A 17,473-nucleotide genomic window follows, 5' to 3' on the forward strand; every position below is an offset into this window, starting at 1 on the left:
ACATTGTGCTTGAGCATAACCAGTTAACCATACAAACTTGAATAAGACATGTGGAATACACTGGAAGTGTTTCAGAGTTAATGTGAATAGTCTGGCAGGTCGTATTTATTTATTTATTTATTTATTTATTTATTTGTATCCTTAATCAATAGTGAATAATCTACACAAGAACCAAATATAAATATACTGTTTGGAATGGACAGACACTAGGTTCCAAGCAGATGCTAATAGGAGGCTTTTATTTGTGTAAAGGTTAGCAGTCAGATATGAAGTGTGTCGCTGTGAAGGACAAGTAGACAAAGAAAGACAAAGCAACAGTGAAAGCACACATTCATTACCATGGACATGAGTTGATGCAGGCGGCACGGTGGTGTAGTGGTTAGCGCTGTCACCTCACAGCAAGAAGGTCCGGGTTCGAGCCCCGTGGCCGACGAGGGCCTTTCTGCGTGGAGTTTGCATGTTCTCCCCATGTCTGCGTGGGTTTCCTCTGGGTGCTCCGGTTTCCCCCACAGTCCAAAGACATGCAGGTTAGGTTAATCGGTGGCTCTAAATGACCGTAGGTGTGAATGTGAGTGTGAATGGTTGTTTGTCTCTATGTGTCAGCCCTGTGATGATCTGGCGACTTGTCCAGGGTGTACCCCGCCTCTCGCCCATAGTCAGCTGGGATAGGCTCCAGCTTGCCCACGACCCTGCACAGGATAAGTGGTTACAGATAATGGATGGATGATTTGATGCACAATGCAATTAATGGTCATTCATTCATCCTTTGCAACTGCCTAATCATGGTGGTTTAAATTTCTGTTACTCTCCCTAGGTGGTTTAGTTGTAGTCTTCATATTCGGTGAACACTTCCAGTTTAGGCCATGCTCACTTTAGATTTAAATCCAAATGCAGATACAAGCATTTGGTGCTCTAAACATATACAGATACAGACAGTGACATTATGTTTTCTCCTCTGAGAAGAAAATTCTTAAAAGTTATAAATGTTGAACTGTAACCAACCAAGGAGCTTAGGGGGAGGAAAAAAAAAAAAAATATATATATATATATATATCACACACACACACACACACACACACTAAAAATGCAATATTAACAATGAATTCCTTTTAAAATAATGGACTAAATAAAAACAGCTTAGATTTTTTCATCAAAAATGTAATCAGGAGCATCATTATTAAAACTTGCACTCCTGAAATGTTTTAAAAAACACACGCATTTTTATATATATATATATTATATATATATATATGTATATATATATATGTATATATATATATATATATATATATATATATATATATATATATATATATATATATGTAGAGTAAAAAGTCTCTGTCAGCCAACAACCAGTCTGTCCAAAAGGATCCAGAGGATACCACGGGTCCCAGCAGTGTAGATATACTGTAGATAATATAGAATAGAAAAATTTCACTCTGACACCCAATTTTTGAACATTGCTAAAAATTTATTCTTGACAAACGTTTCGGCCTTCTGCCTTCTTCAGTGTCGTAAAAAACTACATAGTGCTGTGAGCTTGGTCTTATATATACAAAATTGTGAATTCTATACACTTCAAAATAAAAGATAAAGACAAAAATAAAGTATTAATTACAAAATTTAATAATTAAATATTATTAAAAAGAATGCGATTTTTAGATTTACATTCTTTTCGCTTGTTTAACCCATAAGGGGCTAAAGTAAACAATTGCGACATCCAGTCCACTTCTCTATTTAGAAGCACATTGTCTAAACTATCTTGAGCAGTGTTAACTATTGTTTCTATACAAATGAATTCAAAATCATTCAAATTATAGGGAGACTGATTAAAATGTTTGGCTACTTCACATATTTTTTTTTTTGTTTTTCATACTAGATTTATGGTTACGAAAACATACTTTAAACTCTGTAGTACAAGAGCCAACATACTGCATTGGAGATTACATTTATGGCAAGTTGCTAAATATATTGTATTGCGGGAAGTACAAGAAAGATGTTGGCGAATTTTGTATTTCCTTCCGGTTACGGAGCTGACAAAAAAAATTTGACTCTGCAAAAAAGTTATTACATAAATCGAATTTTTTGTTACACCTAAAGCAACCTTGTTCACGTCCTTGATTATTGACTTCCGTGTCACCACACTTGAGTTTACAAGGCGCCAGAATATCCTTAAGATTTTTAGGCCTTCTAAAACCCGAAATAATACTACCCTACAGAAATACTTCTTGCATGAAAGTAGAGGAATGCAAAAAGCTGAGATTGTTCTGCAAAATCTTACCAATATCCAGAAGGTTAGGGTTAAAGTCAATAACCTAGGGTGTAACCTTACACTCAGGCTTAATTGCCCTAGGATTAAGTAACTCACTCCTAGGGAGAGAAGCTACTTGACCAAATTTACCAGAGACCAGGTTAGGGTCATAGCCTTGATCTACTAAATACTTCTTGTATTCCAAATTTCTGCGGTGAAGAAAGCCCTCATTAGAACAGTTGCATTTGAGACGCAACGCAACGCTATAGGGGATGGCGCACTTGCAATGCTCAGGGTGACAACTAGTGGGAGGAAGATAGAGGTGATTGTCGGTAGGTTTTGAATAGACCTCTGTCTGAATGAAACCATCAACTAGGTGCAGGGTCAGGTGTAATACGTTGAGCTTTTGTTCAGAAAAAAACAATTCAAATTTAATGGTAGGGTACAACCCGTTAATGTATTCCGTAAATTCATGTAACTTATCCTGACCGTGCACCCAGATGTCGACTATGTCATCTCTATAGCGCAGCCAAAGCAAGGGTTTGATCGCGTAACCATTTTTAGCTAGGTTATCGATCTCACCCATAGCTATATCCGCATAGCTGCAGGCGTTTTTGGGGCCCATAGCAGTACCCATGCATTGTACAATGCATGTACCCATGTACAGTGAGAAACAATAGTTAACGCTGCTCAAGATAGTTTGGACAACGTGCTTCTAAATAGGGAAGCGTACTGGATGTTGCAATTGTTTACTTTAGCCCCTTATGGGTTAAACAAGCAAAAATAATGTAAATCTAAAAATCACATTCTTTTTAATAATATTTAATTATTAAATTTTGTAATTAATAGTTTATTTTTGTCTTTGTCTTTTATTTTGAAGTGTATAGAATTCACAATTTTGTATATATAAGACCAAGCTCACAGCACTATTGCTGCTTTTCCACTACAAACGCGGCTGAGTCGGGCTGAGCCGTGCCGTGCTGAGTCGAGCTGAGCGGGGCTGTTGGAGTTGCATTTCGACTACAACCGCGCTGAACCGTGCTGGCTGGAAGTGGGTGGACACATTGGGTGGAGTTAGCGAAAGTGGGTGGACATTACGTGATGTCGTTAAGCAGCGCAAACAGTGACATCAGTGATCTTTTAAGCGGTAGTCTCACGACCCGAATAGTAAACAATAAACATGGAGGACATGGAGTCGTTAGTGTTGCTGGTCTTGGTGCTGTGGCTTGTTGTCACCGACAACGCCAACAGATACTGGCAAGAGCGTATAGATGAGGCGAGGCGCATAAGGCTTCAGAAATTCTCGTAATTCGTAATTATTCTTCTTCCGGGTTTACGGTGTTTACAGATCCCAGCGTGCTCGCGGGGCGTGTGTGGGCATGTGAGGACACTCCTCCTTACCAATCAGTGCACAGGGGAGTGTCTCCTCACGCCCCCAGCCTCACTCGGCTCGCTTTGCCTCGCTTCAGCCCCACTCCAAAACGGTGCGAGTTTTAGGGGCTAAGCAGGGCTGAAGCGAGCTGAGTCGTGCTGTTTTTTGGTAGTTGAAACGCGAGCCGTGTCGGGCTGAAGTGAGCTGAAGTGAGCTGAAAAAGGGTAGTGGAAAAGGGCCATATGTAGTTTTTTACGACACTGAAGAAGGCAGAAGGCCGAAACGTTTGTCGAGAATAAATTTTTAATAATGTTCAAAAGTTGGGTGTCAGAGTGAAATTTTTCTATTCTATATTTTTTTTATATATATATATATATATATATATATATATATATATATATATATATATATATATATATATATATATTCCAAAAAAGTTGGGACAAAGTACAAATTGTAAATAAAAACGGAAAGCAATGATGTGGAAGTTTCAAAATTCCATATTTTATTCAGAATAGAACATAGATGACATAAATGTTTAAACTGAGAAAATGTATCATTTAAAGAGAAAAATTAGGTGATTTTAAATTTCATGACAACAACACATCTCAAAAAAGTTGGGACAAGGCCATGTTTACCACTGTGAGACATCCCCTTTTCTCTTTACAACAGTCTGTAAACGTCTGGGGACTGAGGAGACAAGTTGCTCAAGTTTAGGGATAGGAATGTTAACCCATTCTTGTCTAATGTAGGATTCTAGTTGCTCAACTGTCTTTGATCTTTTTTATCGTATCTTCCGTTTTATGATGCGCCAAATGTTTTCTATGGGTGAAGGATCCGGACTGCAGGCTGGCCAGTTCAGTACCCGGACCCTTCTTCTACGCAGCCATGATGCTGTAATTGATGCAGTATGTGGTTTGGCATTGTCATGTTGGAAAATGCAAGGTCTTCCCCGAAAGAGACGTCGTCTGGATGGGAGCACATGCTGGTCTAGAACCTGGATATACCTTTCAGCATTGATGGTGTCTTTCCAGATGTGTAAGCTGCCCATGCCACACGCACTAATGCAACCCCATACCATCAGAGATGCAGGCTTCTGAACTGAGCGCTGATGATAACTTGGGTCATCCTTCTCCTCTTCAGTCCCAATGACACGGTGTCCCTGATTTCCATAAAGAACTTAAAATTTTGATTCGTCTGACCACAGAACAGTTTTCCACTTTGCCACAACCCATTTTAAATGAGCCTTGGCTCAGAGAAGACGTCTGTGCTTCTGGATCATGTTTAGGTACGGCTTCTTCTTTGAACTATAGAGTTTTAGCTGGCAACGGCGGATGGCACGGTGAATTGTGTTCACAGATAATGTTCTCTGGAAATATTTCTGAGCCCATTTTGTGATTTCCAATACAGAAGCATGCCTGTATGTGATGCAGTGCCGTCTAAGGGCCCGAAGATCACGGGCACCCAGTATGGTTTTCCGGCCTTGACCCTTACGCACAGAGATTCTTCCAGATTCTCTGAATCTTTTGATATTATGCACTGTAGATGATGATATGTTCAAACTCTTTGCAATTTTACACTGTCAAACTCCTTTCTGATATTGCTCCACTATTTGTCGGTGCAGAATTAGGGGGATTGGTGATCCTCTTCCCATCTTTACTTCTGAGAGCCGCTGCCACTCCAAGATGCTCTTTTTATACCCAGACATGTTAATGACCTATTGCCAATTGACCTAATGAGTTGCAATTTGGTCCTCCAGCTTTTCCTTTTTTGTACCTTTAACTTTTCCAGCCTCTTATTGCCCCTGTCCCAACTTTTTTTGAGATGTGTTGCTGTCATGAAATTTCAAATGAGCCAATATTTGGCATGAAATTTCAAAATGTCTCACTTTCGACATTTGATATGTTGTCTGTGTTCTATTGTGAATACAATATCAGTTTTTGAGATTTGTAAATTATTGCCTTCTGTTTTTATTTACAATTTGTTCTTTGTCCCAACTTTTTTGGAATCGGGGTTGTGTGTGTATGTGTGTGTGTATATATATAATACACACATATATATATATATATGTGTGTGTGTGTGTGTGTGTGTGTGTGTGTGTGTGTGTGTGTTTTCTCCTCTGAGAAAATTCTTAAAAGTTATAAATGTCGAACTGCAACCATCCAAGGACCTTAGGGCTAAAAAAAAAAAAAGTGTGTGTCTATTTAATACAAGTAACATATTTATATAGTCATATATGTAGTTATGGAATCTGTGGATGGGCATGGAAACTCGTTGATTGTGCACAAGCATGCCAGCCACAACTCAAGCCAACATGAATCTGCTGATGATATACTACATAGCTTTCATCCATCTGTAAACCGTCTCTGATTTGTGAGTTTCTATTTCTCGTGCCAGTTTAATCACCAGCTCTTTGACTGCCAGGTGGTGGAATCTCACCGTGATAGGTCGAGGCTTGGTGCTGCGGTCCGTCCTAGTTTTTGAGTTCCTGAATGCATAGTCAATTCGGATGGGCAAATTGAAATGTTCTTCACCCAACATTGTGGGAAGCAGCTTCAACACAAAATCAGACAACTTGCCATTTTCCGCCTTTTCTTTGATGCCCACTATGCGTATGTTCTTACGACGCGCACGTTCTTCCATGGAGCTTAGCTTGTCTTGGTGTTCCTTGCATTGAGCAGCAAGGCTAACACATTGCCTTTCCAAATCTTCAATTCGCTTCTCATGGGAGATAGTGGCTTACTCCGTCGTGGTCACTCTTGCGTTGATGTTCGACACCTCAGCTTTCAGGTTGTTGAAAGTGGTGCCCAGCTCCGTAAAGCGCTTATCTACATGGTCACTGAGGGTGCTAATGGCGGTTAGCACATCTTGAATTGTACCGCCCCCATTAGCTGTTGCCACACTCTCCTCCTGACTTGAATTATCGCTGTTTCCTGAGGGGAGACGACCTTGTTTTTTCATAGCAGGTTTCTTTATCATTGTTCGACCATTGAGTTTGATGAGTAAAAAGTAAAATAAAGTGTCAAAAAGCGAGGTTTAAAACCGAAATTTGTGGAGCTCTCACTAAACATGTCTACTCCATAGAACCCTCGACTCCGCCCAGTTTCTATTTCTGATTTCTGAAGAGTTATCTATAATGAACATGTATGTGTGGAGCTTACTGCTTGTAATTCTGTCACATTAATGACGCAAATGACTGTGAATTATTGGATTCAATTAAAGTCAATTCACCTTTATTTGTGTAGCAATTTTAACAAAAGACATTTTCACAAAACAGTTTTACACGCTAGTGGTAACAGAGGAAAACGAGGAAAATACTCTCTGAGATGGCATGAGGAAGCAGCAGTGGCTGATGGAATAAATAATAACCAAAACTTGTACGCAGTGTATGAAGTATTACAGTATGTAATAGTACTAAGGCCTGTTTGAGTAGTGTTGTAGTCAAGACCACCTAAACCAAGACCAAGTCATGACCAAGACCAGAGTGTATCGAGACCAAGACAAGACCAAGACTTTGAGGGGTTGAGACCAAGTCAAGACCAAGGCAGGGCGAGACTGAGTCAAGACCAGGACCAGACCAGTGGATGTGAAGGGGGGCAGGGAGGGGTGATGGCCATTAACAGTAATGAAAATTTAAAATTAGCAATGAGTCATGTTACTGGTTGCATTTGAAGCAGGAATTTTGACATCCAATCACAGTAACGATGTTCACAAATAAATCAGACAATGGACAGGCAATTTAGTAAAATCCCCACAGTTGTAGTCTTGACCAGTCTTGAAACAAAATCCCGAGTCCTCTATATCTGAGACTGAGACAAGACCGAGTAAAAATGCGGTTGATTCATAGATGAGATTGGGACCTTCAAAAAGTGGTCTTGAGACCAAGACTGCTCTCAAGTATGACGACACTACTGTATAGTAATCCCTGCAGCAATGGAAAGTACAGCATTAAAGTGCATTTGCCCAACTTCTGAGCAAGTTACATAGCTATATCTTGTCCCAAATCCATCTGTACCCAGAATAGATTTTCCACTGCAGACACTTAGCTGGTATCTGTCTGTGTCTATATAAAGTCTAGTGCTTTATTAATGCTATTAATACTTTATTAAATAGTGACTCAAATTAATAGGTGCAGAGCTTTAAGACTGTCTTAGAAGTATTACAGGGTATTAATAACAATTAATATAATAATCCATCTCTAGGAATGTCAACTTTGTTTGTGAGGCACAGAAACATTAAAAGGTAATGATGTTTTGCCTTTCCATCTCAAAAACAGGCAACGGAAGGAAAACTAATGTGAGTGAACAAATATCAGGATCCATTTCAAAAGTATTTCCGAAAAGCAATTTCCCAGCCTGTCCACTTCGGGCTACAAAATAGAGAAATAAACTTCATATCCTGACATTTTGAATCCCTTTAAAGACATTGCTGGAAAAAATGAGGGTGTTTTCTTGAAATGACTTTGACATTGATGAGAGCATGGTGCTGTCAAACTGCATCCTTGACTGTAGCAGCTTGTTGGACAAAGGCAATGTGGTCAACACTGACACTTTTGATTGCTCTAGTCTGCATCAACCTTAGATAATGAGACCAGTACCCTCAGACCAATCTAACAACTGGATAGGATTATTATCATATGAGAAGTGAGGACTTAAGTAAATGTTGCGTGAGTAAAACAGGAAAATATACAAATTGTTAAGCATACTGAAATTGATAAACTAGGGAAGGCGCAAAAGGTGTAAGGTGTAAAAAGTGAAGAAGAAATATATATGCAGACCCGCCACTCACAGGATGTTTTTCATACCATTCTGTGTAAACTCAAGACACTGTTGTGTATGAAATTCCTAGGAGATTAGCAGTTTCTGAAATACTCAAACAGGCCCATCTGGTACCAACAACCATGCCATGATTAAAGTCAGAGATTTCACTTTTTTCACATTCTGATGTTTGAAGGGATCATTTCCTGAAGCCCTTGACCTGTATCTGAATGAGTTTATGCTTTCTGCTGCTGCCACATGATTGGCTGATTGGATAACTGCATAAATGACCAGGTGTACAGGTGTTCCATTGATGCGATATATCTTCAAATAGATACAATGGTTCAGAGGAAGCATCTCTAGTTGGTACACTGTCAGACAGTGGAGAAGCTAAGGGGGCCTGGCCCACCTAAAAAAAAAAGGACTCTTTTAGCCTAGGGCTTAGACAGGTCTTGTTAACATTATTTACAAAAAGCAGTTCTCACTTGCGGGCGGCACGGTGGTGTAGTGGTTAGCGCTGTCGCCTCACAGCAAGAAGGGTTCATGGGTTCGAGCCCCGTGGCTGGCGAGGGCCTTTCTGTGTGGAGTTTGCATGTTCTCCCCGTGTCCGCGTGGGTTTCCTCCGGGTGCTCCGGTTTCCCCCACAGTCCAAAGACATGCAGGTAACGTTAACTGGTGACTCTAAATTGACCATAGGTGTGAGCGTGAATGGTTGTCTGTGTCTATGTGTCAGCCCTGTGATGACCTGGCGACTTGTCCAGGGTGTACCCCGCCTTTCACCCGTAGTCAGCTGGGATAGGCTGCAGCTTGCCTGCGACCCTGTAGAACAGGATAAAGCGGCTAGAGATAATGAGATGAGATGAGATGAGTTCTCACTTGCTAGGAGCTTCCACTTTAAGAAATGACATTGCTCAGCAGTTGGTGTAAACCTTTCTGTGCAGTGTGTAGCTGTGTAGCAGGCTAGCTCAGTAAAGAGTTTACCTTCTCTGATCAGGACGTTATGCTCGGTTTCCTGTTTGCCAGTTGAAATCTGAAGGCTTTGCTGTAGTTTTGTGTTTGAGTGAAAGGTTGGCAATGATTTACTGTAAGCTCTTTTGAGTGACCGCTGGTATTTGATTTTCTTTTCAAATATTTGCCCACCCTATTTTACCCAGGCCCACCCACGATTTAATTTCTTCCCTCACCACTGGTATCAGACAAAACTGCACCATTTCTTTTTGCTTGCAGCTTTTAAAATCCATTTCCATATTTCCAATAAAAAAAATGCATATTAAAGGTGTTATATGTAAAAATTGGCCACCTATCAAATCCAGACTTAATGTTCTAAACAAATTGAGGGCAGCATATCACCAGAAAGTTGGAGTGTCCACCTCTGTCGTAAGAAACGAGGAAATGTACAGTCTCCTCCTCCCCTGGTGAAACTGATGGCCATTTTGTTAGTTGATCCACTATTAAGTGCATACAAACTTTACAGTCATCACTTATAAAAAAATAAATAAATAAATCAACTACGGTACTAACTAATGGCAGGGAAAGTATTTGACCAAACTGCTGAAACTCATTTTTCATCTTCTTTCATCTCATTTTATGTTTCCGGTTGCGAGTACGCCATGCACATTCTGGCTGCCACTTTTCACCAGAGCTTTTTATTATTTTTTCTTTTTGTTTTTCTTTTTGCTAAGTTTGATGTTTGTTTTTTGTTTGAGTGTTTTGTTCACCGGTTGTGGTGTAGCTCTGGACCCAGTTTTGGGCCTTGGTTCCCTCCAGGCCTTGGTCCGCCATGGGTGATGCCTGTGCTCCTCGATATGGACTGCAGGGTTGTCCAGTGCTCTGTGCGGCAGTGCTTTTGTGCTTGACGCGGTGTTCCTAGCGATGTTGCCCGGTGGTGTTGCAGTGGCTGTGGAGGTGGTTTGGAACATACCAGCACTCTGTGCAGTGGTGCTTCTGTGCTCGGTTTGTGGATCCATGGCGTGGTGTTCCGAGCAATGTTGCCCGGTGTCACTGCGGCTGTGCAGACGGTGTGGGATTTATCTTCGTGTGCCTTTTGGTGGGACTGTGGTAGCTATGCCATTGGAATGACATTCTGACTCTCTTTTGGTGGACTATTTTTTTTCCCCTAATTGTAAAGCGACCTTGGGTATGACAAAGGCGCTATATAAATTGAACTGATTATTATTATTAACTCTAAGAGTTGATCAAGATAACACCACTATCTTATAATCTTCACACGTAGAATCAGCCTACAGTTTGCTTGCTTAGCTCAGTTTTTAGCAAGGCTGTGATCGCAATAAAACAGCCACAGCAAAATAATATATCAACGCCATTTGGAATGTTTTTTCAGTTTGGTTTGTGTTGTCGTTAGTTGCACTAAAGACCCATTTTGAATTGTTCAAATGAGGCCATTATGCCTGGTTTGTTTGCTACATCAAACTGTTTTAGTTTGGTAGCTCGGTAGATAATGAGCTAATTGAGCTAGTCACATACAGCTATTTTAACTGGTCTGAACCTCATATAAATACACAGCTAACATAGCTGTCAGTTAACACTGTCAGTAATGTTATGCAATTAGGCACCTTTAACACTTTTGCTAAATAGCCAACATTATCATTAACAGCTGTTTACTTACCATTCTAAACTTCATCTCTTTACTCGTCAAGAGTTGCCTCCAGCGGTGTAAAACAAGGCCAATGTTAACTCTTGTTTTGCTTCTATCATTTATTTTCTTTGCCGCCGAACATGGTTTCTTGCCAGGAGCGGGTGGTGGTGGGGATAGTTGTCACTTGGCAAGAGCTTCAGTTACCATTGCATTTAGCCTGGGCCCACCCATCCTAAGCGTGACGCAACATGAGGGCCTGTTGCGAGCTTAGTCTGGCCAGGCAAGCTATCTACAGCTCTTCCAAGCTCCCGAAAAATCGGGAACCAATCAACTTTGAGCATCTCCAATGGCCCTGGGTAGAGGCATGTTCAAGGCAGTGACGTAGTAGAACTGCGACCGGAAGCCATAGATTGTTTACAGAATCTATGCCAGAAGTGCTTCATTCACGAATGCTGTATTGAAAGCATTCAACGGGAAGTTCTCATTGAAAACGGAGCAAAGAGCAGCCCTGGAGGTATTTATTGAAAGGAAGGACGTTTTCGCCTTGCTCCCGACCGGCTTCGGTAAGAGTTTAATCTACCAGTTAGCCCCGTCGCGTCGCATACGTCAGAGGAAAGAGTGATGTGATTGGTTTAAGCTTCGTCACAGCCTTTTCTGGCTTCGACCAGTAGCAAACTGAGGCATTTCAGGGAGGCGGGTCAACCACGGGCTCTGGGAAACAGTTGGGCTTAATATCTTGGCCAGACCAATAGCTCGTAAAGCTTTGCAGTCACGTTAGCCAGACTACATTGCATTTACTGCTCCATTCATTGACTACCTGTATAATAACTTGAGGCAGTACCTTCAACATGATTGACAAGAGGTAAGACTGTGCCCTTGGGGCAGCACTACATCTTCATCCTTTCATGTTGGACTGAGGGCAGGCTGGATGCTACAATGACTTACTATCACCCCTTGAGGTACAAAGTGGAATTATGATACAGGACTGGCTGAGGCTAGCTGCCTAGCATGCTAACTTAAATAGATCTCATTCATCTCATATCATTATCTCTAGCCGCTTTATCCTTCTACAGGGTTGCAGGCAAGCTGGAGCCTATCCCAGCTGACTACGGGCGAAAGGCGGGGTACACCCTGGACAAGTCGCCAGGTCATCACAGGGCCGACACATAGACACAGACAACCATTCACACTCACATTCACACCTACGCTCAATTTAGAGTCACCAGTTAACCTAACCTGCATGTCTTTGGACTGTGGGGGAAACCGGAGCACCCGGAGGAAACCCACGCGGACACGGGGAGAACATGCAAACTCCACACAGAAAGGCCCTCGCCAGCCCCGGGGCTCGAACCCAGGACCTTCTTGCTGTGAGGCGACAGCGCTAACCACTACACCACTGTGCCGCCCCAACTTAAATAGATATCTCTGCAATACAATACATAGACAACATTGACATAATATTAGAGTTGTTATTTCTTCACATTCTGTTGGTAATTTCTTTTTTAAAACTAAAAAAGGTCATTTTTGAATGTTTTAAATTAAAATTCTTACATATGGCACATTTAATGTGCCTATGCATTGTGAGGTGCTCATGACTTCATTCTTGGGCACCACTGATCACAGTGGCACAGGGCTAGTATTGTTTGGAAGCTACTGAATAGCTCTTTTTAATTGTTATAATGGTGTTGTGTAACTATATAGCCTATATTGCGTGTCGGTCATTGGAATCCGGAGCTATTGTGCCTGGATCGTGCGATCTATAGCCAGTATTTTAACTCTGTGGGTTGCACAGATTGGGACCTCTGCTGTTCAAATAGTGCAATCACATTTTATGCATGATTAATAGAATGCTGATTCCCACAGTGTGAATCATACATTTCCACAAGGCACCTCATAAAATCTTTGCATCAAGATGCATCATTACAGAGCCTAAAATATATTGTATTGTATTAGCATTTGTCCAATGATAGCAGAGACCATGTAGCAGACTCAAATTAAAAGGCACATTTCCTCCAATTGTTGATCTGTTTCAATGTGGTTCCAGGAGAACAAACTGGTTTTGGAGAACAGGGTAGTGGCCTATGTCAGCCTCCATCGTCCAGTTAGAGCATATGGACCACAGTCTACAGTATCACCATCTCTGCTGCAACTCACTTCAAACATCCGTAAGGTAAAGATAAAGACACTTTATTTCTATTTATCCTTACTTGTAAAAGAAAACTTGCTAACCCTAACTGTTTTTAAAGCCACGTAATACCTAATATTTTCCAATATGCCTTATCATATTTTATATGAGCAATGATTCAAAACTAATCCTTAATACACATTACTACTCCAGACTGAGGGTTTAGTAACTACAGTAATATGTGAACCATTTATTTAATAGATCCAGCTTCCACATAATACCCATAAAGCTGCAAGATTTCCTCTAGGTTTTCTTTCATAGTGGCAGCCCGTTATCCTGTATAATCACACCTGGTGCCTTCGAAGTTGGTGAAAAGGTTAACTTATTCAAATATCGCCAGTGTATTCCTTCCCTAATAAGCCCCCGAGGAATGAATCATGACTAGTTCAGAGAGGGTCAAAGGCCATGTTTCAAGGACAGGATGCCCTATTATTTTCCTGCATGCAATAATCCTCTTTATTAACCTAAATGCCAGTCCACCTGTGACATTTTAGTGTAATAAAGAGGGTCTTGACCTGCTCTACTCACATGCTGCTCTCACATGCAAAAGCTCTATTTCAAAGAGAAAAATGGTTTTAGCTTGCAGAAGTAATTATTTTCTTCCCTCTCCTGGAATCTGAGTGATGATGGCCTTGATTTCATTTGGCAAAGTCTTGTAAGAAGTTTTCGACAAAGAAAAGAGAGTTAATATACTTTAAGGCATGCCCTTTGAGTGCACACATTCCGAGAATGCTGAATAAAAGATAGAAATTTCTTGATGTCTTTAGCAATATATAACAGACAGGAACAAGCTGAGCCTTAAAATCACTTACAATGAATGTGTGATTTGACTCCCACTCTTCTACATCCATCCATCCATCCATCCATTGCTATTGCCTTGTAAACAGGAATGGGGTGCAGAGGAAAAGCATTAGAAATGAAAGAGAGAAACAAAGCAAGATATTCAAGGGAAAACATTAATCTGGCGTTTCAACTTCTTTAAATTTATGCTCTCAAAAGCAAAACAAAAGGTTTTTGATTATGATGATGATGGCGTCGACACTGTTGATGATTTATTTATTTATTTACAACCCCGATTCCAAAAAAGTTGGGACAAAGTACAAATTGTAAATAAAAACGGAATGCAATAATTTACAAATCTCAAAAACTGATATTGTATTCACAATAGAACATAGACAACATATCAAATGTCGAAAGTGAGACATTTTGAAATTTCATGCCAAATATTGGCTCATTTGAAATTTCATGACAGCAACACATCTCAAAAAAGTTGGGACAGGGGCAATAAGAGGCTGGAAAAGTTAAAGGTACGTACAAAAACAGCTGGAGGATCAAATTGCAACTCATTAGGTCAATTGGCAATAGGTCATTAACATGACTAGGTATAAAAAGAGCATCTTGGAGTGGCAGCAGCTCTCAGAAGTAAAGATGGGAAGAGGATCACCAATCCCCCTAATTCTGCGCCGACAAATAGTGGAGCAATATCAGAAAGGAGTTCAACAGTGTAAAATTGCAAAGAGTTTGAACATATCATCATCTACAGTACATAATATCATCAAAAGATTCAGAGAATCTGGAAGAATCTCTGTGCGTAAGGGTCAAGGCCGGAAAACCATACTGGGTGCCCGTGATCTTCGGGCCCTTAGACGGCACTGCATCATATACAGGCATGCTTCTGTATTGGAAATCACAAAATGGGCTCAGGAATATTTCCAGAGAACATTATCTGTGAACACAATTCACCGTGCCATCCGCCGTTGCCAGCTAAAACTCTATAGTTCAAAGAAGAAGCCGTATCTAAACATGATCCAGAAGCGCAGACGTCTTCTCTGGGCCAAGGCTCATTTAAAATGGACTGTGGCAAAGTGGAAAACTGTTCTGTGGTCAGACGAATCAAAATTTGAAGTTCTTTATGGAAATCAGGGACGCCGTGTCATTCAGACTAAAGAGGAGAAGGACGACCCAAGTTGTTATCAGCACTCAGTTCAGAAGCCTGCATCTCTGATGGTATGGGGTTGCATTAGTGTGTGTGGCATGGGCAGTTTACACATCTGGAAAGACACCATCAAATCTGAAAGGTATATCCAGGTTCTAGAGCAACATATGCTCCCATCCAGACGACGTCTCTTTCAGGGAAGACCTTGCATTTTCCAACATGACAATGCCAAACCACATACTGCATCAATTAAGCATCATGGCTGTGTAGAAGAAGGGTCTGGGTACTGAACTGGCCAGCCTGCAGTCCAGATCTTTCACCCATAGAAAACATTTGGCGCATCATAAAACAGAAGATACGACAAAAAAGACCTAAGACAGTTGAGCAACTAGAATCCTACATTAGACAAGAATGGGTTAACATTCCTATCCCTAAACTTGAGCAACTTGTCTCCTCAGTCCCCAGACGTTTACAGACTGTTGTAAAGAGAAAAGGGGATGTCTCACAGTGGTAAACATGGCCTTGTCCCAACTTTTTTGAGATGTGTTGTTGTCATGAAATTTAAAATCACCTAATTTTTCTCTTTAAATGATACATTTTCTCAGTTTAAACATTTGATATGTCATCTATGTTCTATTCTGAATAAAATATGGAATTTTGAAACTTCCACATCATTGCATTCCATTTTTATTTGTACTTTGTCCCAACTTTTTTGGAATAGGGGTTGTATTTATTTATTTGTACTTTGCGCAGATCTCCAGGTTCAAGAATTGTCTTACAGCACATGCCATGATTCTAAAGTGACTTACTAAATTAATGAAGGGCTGCAATTTAAGCCACAGATTTAAGGATGTAGTTAAAAACGTCAAAGCTATTGTTTTATTAATGATATATTAGTCATCACACTAATTGTCTGAATTCCCAACGTACCAGCATCATTCACCAAATGCTGATCTTTATAAAGCACTCATTCAACTCATTTTGTTGTAATACTAATTATCAATTTTCAGTGACCAATGATCTATTTGACAGATATAAGTTGATGTACCATTGATTTGCTCATCTTTCTTGATGTTGCACACCCATGCAGCAGCATTCTCACCGTCCCATTTAGCTTATTATTATTATTATTATTATTATTATCTCATCTCATCTCAGCATCCCTAGCCGCTTTATCCTGTTCTACAGGGTCGCAAGCAAGCTGGAGCCTTTCCCAGCTAACTACGGGCGAAAGGCGGGGTACACCCTGGACAAGTCACCAGGTCATCACAGGGCTGACACATAGACACAGACAACCATTCACACTCTCACTCACACTTACAGTCAATTTAGAGTCACCAGTTAACCTAACCTGCATGTCTTTGGACTGTGGGGGAAACCGGAGGACCCAGAGGAAACCCACACAACCACGGGGAGAACATGCAAACTTCGCACAGAACGGCCCTCGCCGGCCACAGGGCTCGAACCTGGACCTTCTTGCTGTGAGGCGACAGCGCTAACCACTACACCACCGTGCCGCCCATTATCATCATCATTATTGCTATTATTATTATTGCACCTAGTGGCCAAAAATTTTAACTGCAAACTGAGCTAATAGAGGGCATGGGGCAGGAATGGCGCTTTCCCAACATATTCAGTGGAGGAGCATCAGACAGGATCATTAATGATAGGTTTGACAGAATTGTGGTTCTTACTCCAGATTGGAATACATTAAAAATACTCTTCACAGATAATTAGCACATAATTAGAATTATTAATTAGGCAGTGTAACAACTATGTGCAGAACCAGTGCTATAATAAGATTATTATCCTTTTATCAAAGATTGGAACAGGGAATGTATACTATAGAGTGGATAATGTCTGTACATCAGAAATGCATGACCTTGTTTTCCATGCTAAGACTGAGAAAAAGAAGAAAAACATGCCCCTCTTTTCCAGTGCTGGAATTCTTTTTGACTAGGTGCAGGTTTTTTGTGGGGTTTTGAGATGTAGTTGGGATGAAAAGTTTGCTGAAATCATGCTTAAACCCTGGTTAATGATATTACCTCTTCAGCAAACACACCTGTTCTGTCAAACACAATTAACAAAACGGTACATCTAAAACAGCTCAAAATGAGCTGCTCACTTCTATGTTGTTGACTCACAGCTGCTAATTACTGGCTTAGTCTAAGCCAAGTGAGAACCTTTTGAAGGCTATGTTATTAATGCAATCCTGACCCACCAAAATCTATGGTCACGAGCCACTGCTGTCTCTTCACACACACTCATCACGCTCTCTCTGTTGATGTATTCAGCTGAACAGTATTCTTAGACTCTGACCTATTTTATAAACATGAAGACAAGTCAAGTACTTTCTTTTTCTCAGAAGACAGACAG

At 40.7% G+C, this 17,473-nt stretch overlaps 1 protein-coding gene across 2 annotated transcripts in view; it reads left to right on the forward strand.

Moving 5' to 3' along the window:
• Positions 1-17,473, forward strand: part of LOC132899553 (inactive N-acetylated-alpha-linked acidic dipeptidase-like protein 2) — a 711,964-nt gene that overhangs the window by 483,206 nt on the left and 211,285 nt on the right. The window contains exon 9 of one of the 2 annotated variants that reach the window (XM_060941545.1): positions 13,021-13,146. The exons of the other annotated variant lie outside the window; for it this stretch is intronic. Coding sequence (XP_060797528.1) covers positions 13,021-13,146 — 126 coding nt within the window. The remainder of the gene's footprint in view (positions 1-13,020; positions 13,147-17,473) is intronic. 2 annotated transcript variants of the gene reach the window in all.

Source organism: Neoarius graeffei, chromosome 15 (assembly GCF_027579695.1).
Source record: "Neoarius graeffei isolate fNeoGra1 chromosome 15, fNeoGra1.pri, whole genome shotgun sequence".
NCBI lineage: Eukaryota > Metazoa > Chordata > Actinopteri > Siluriformes > Ariidae > Neoarius > Neoarius graeffei.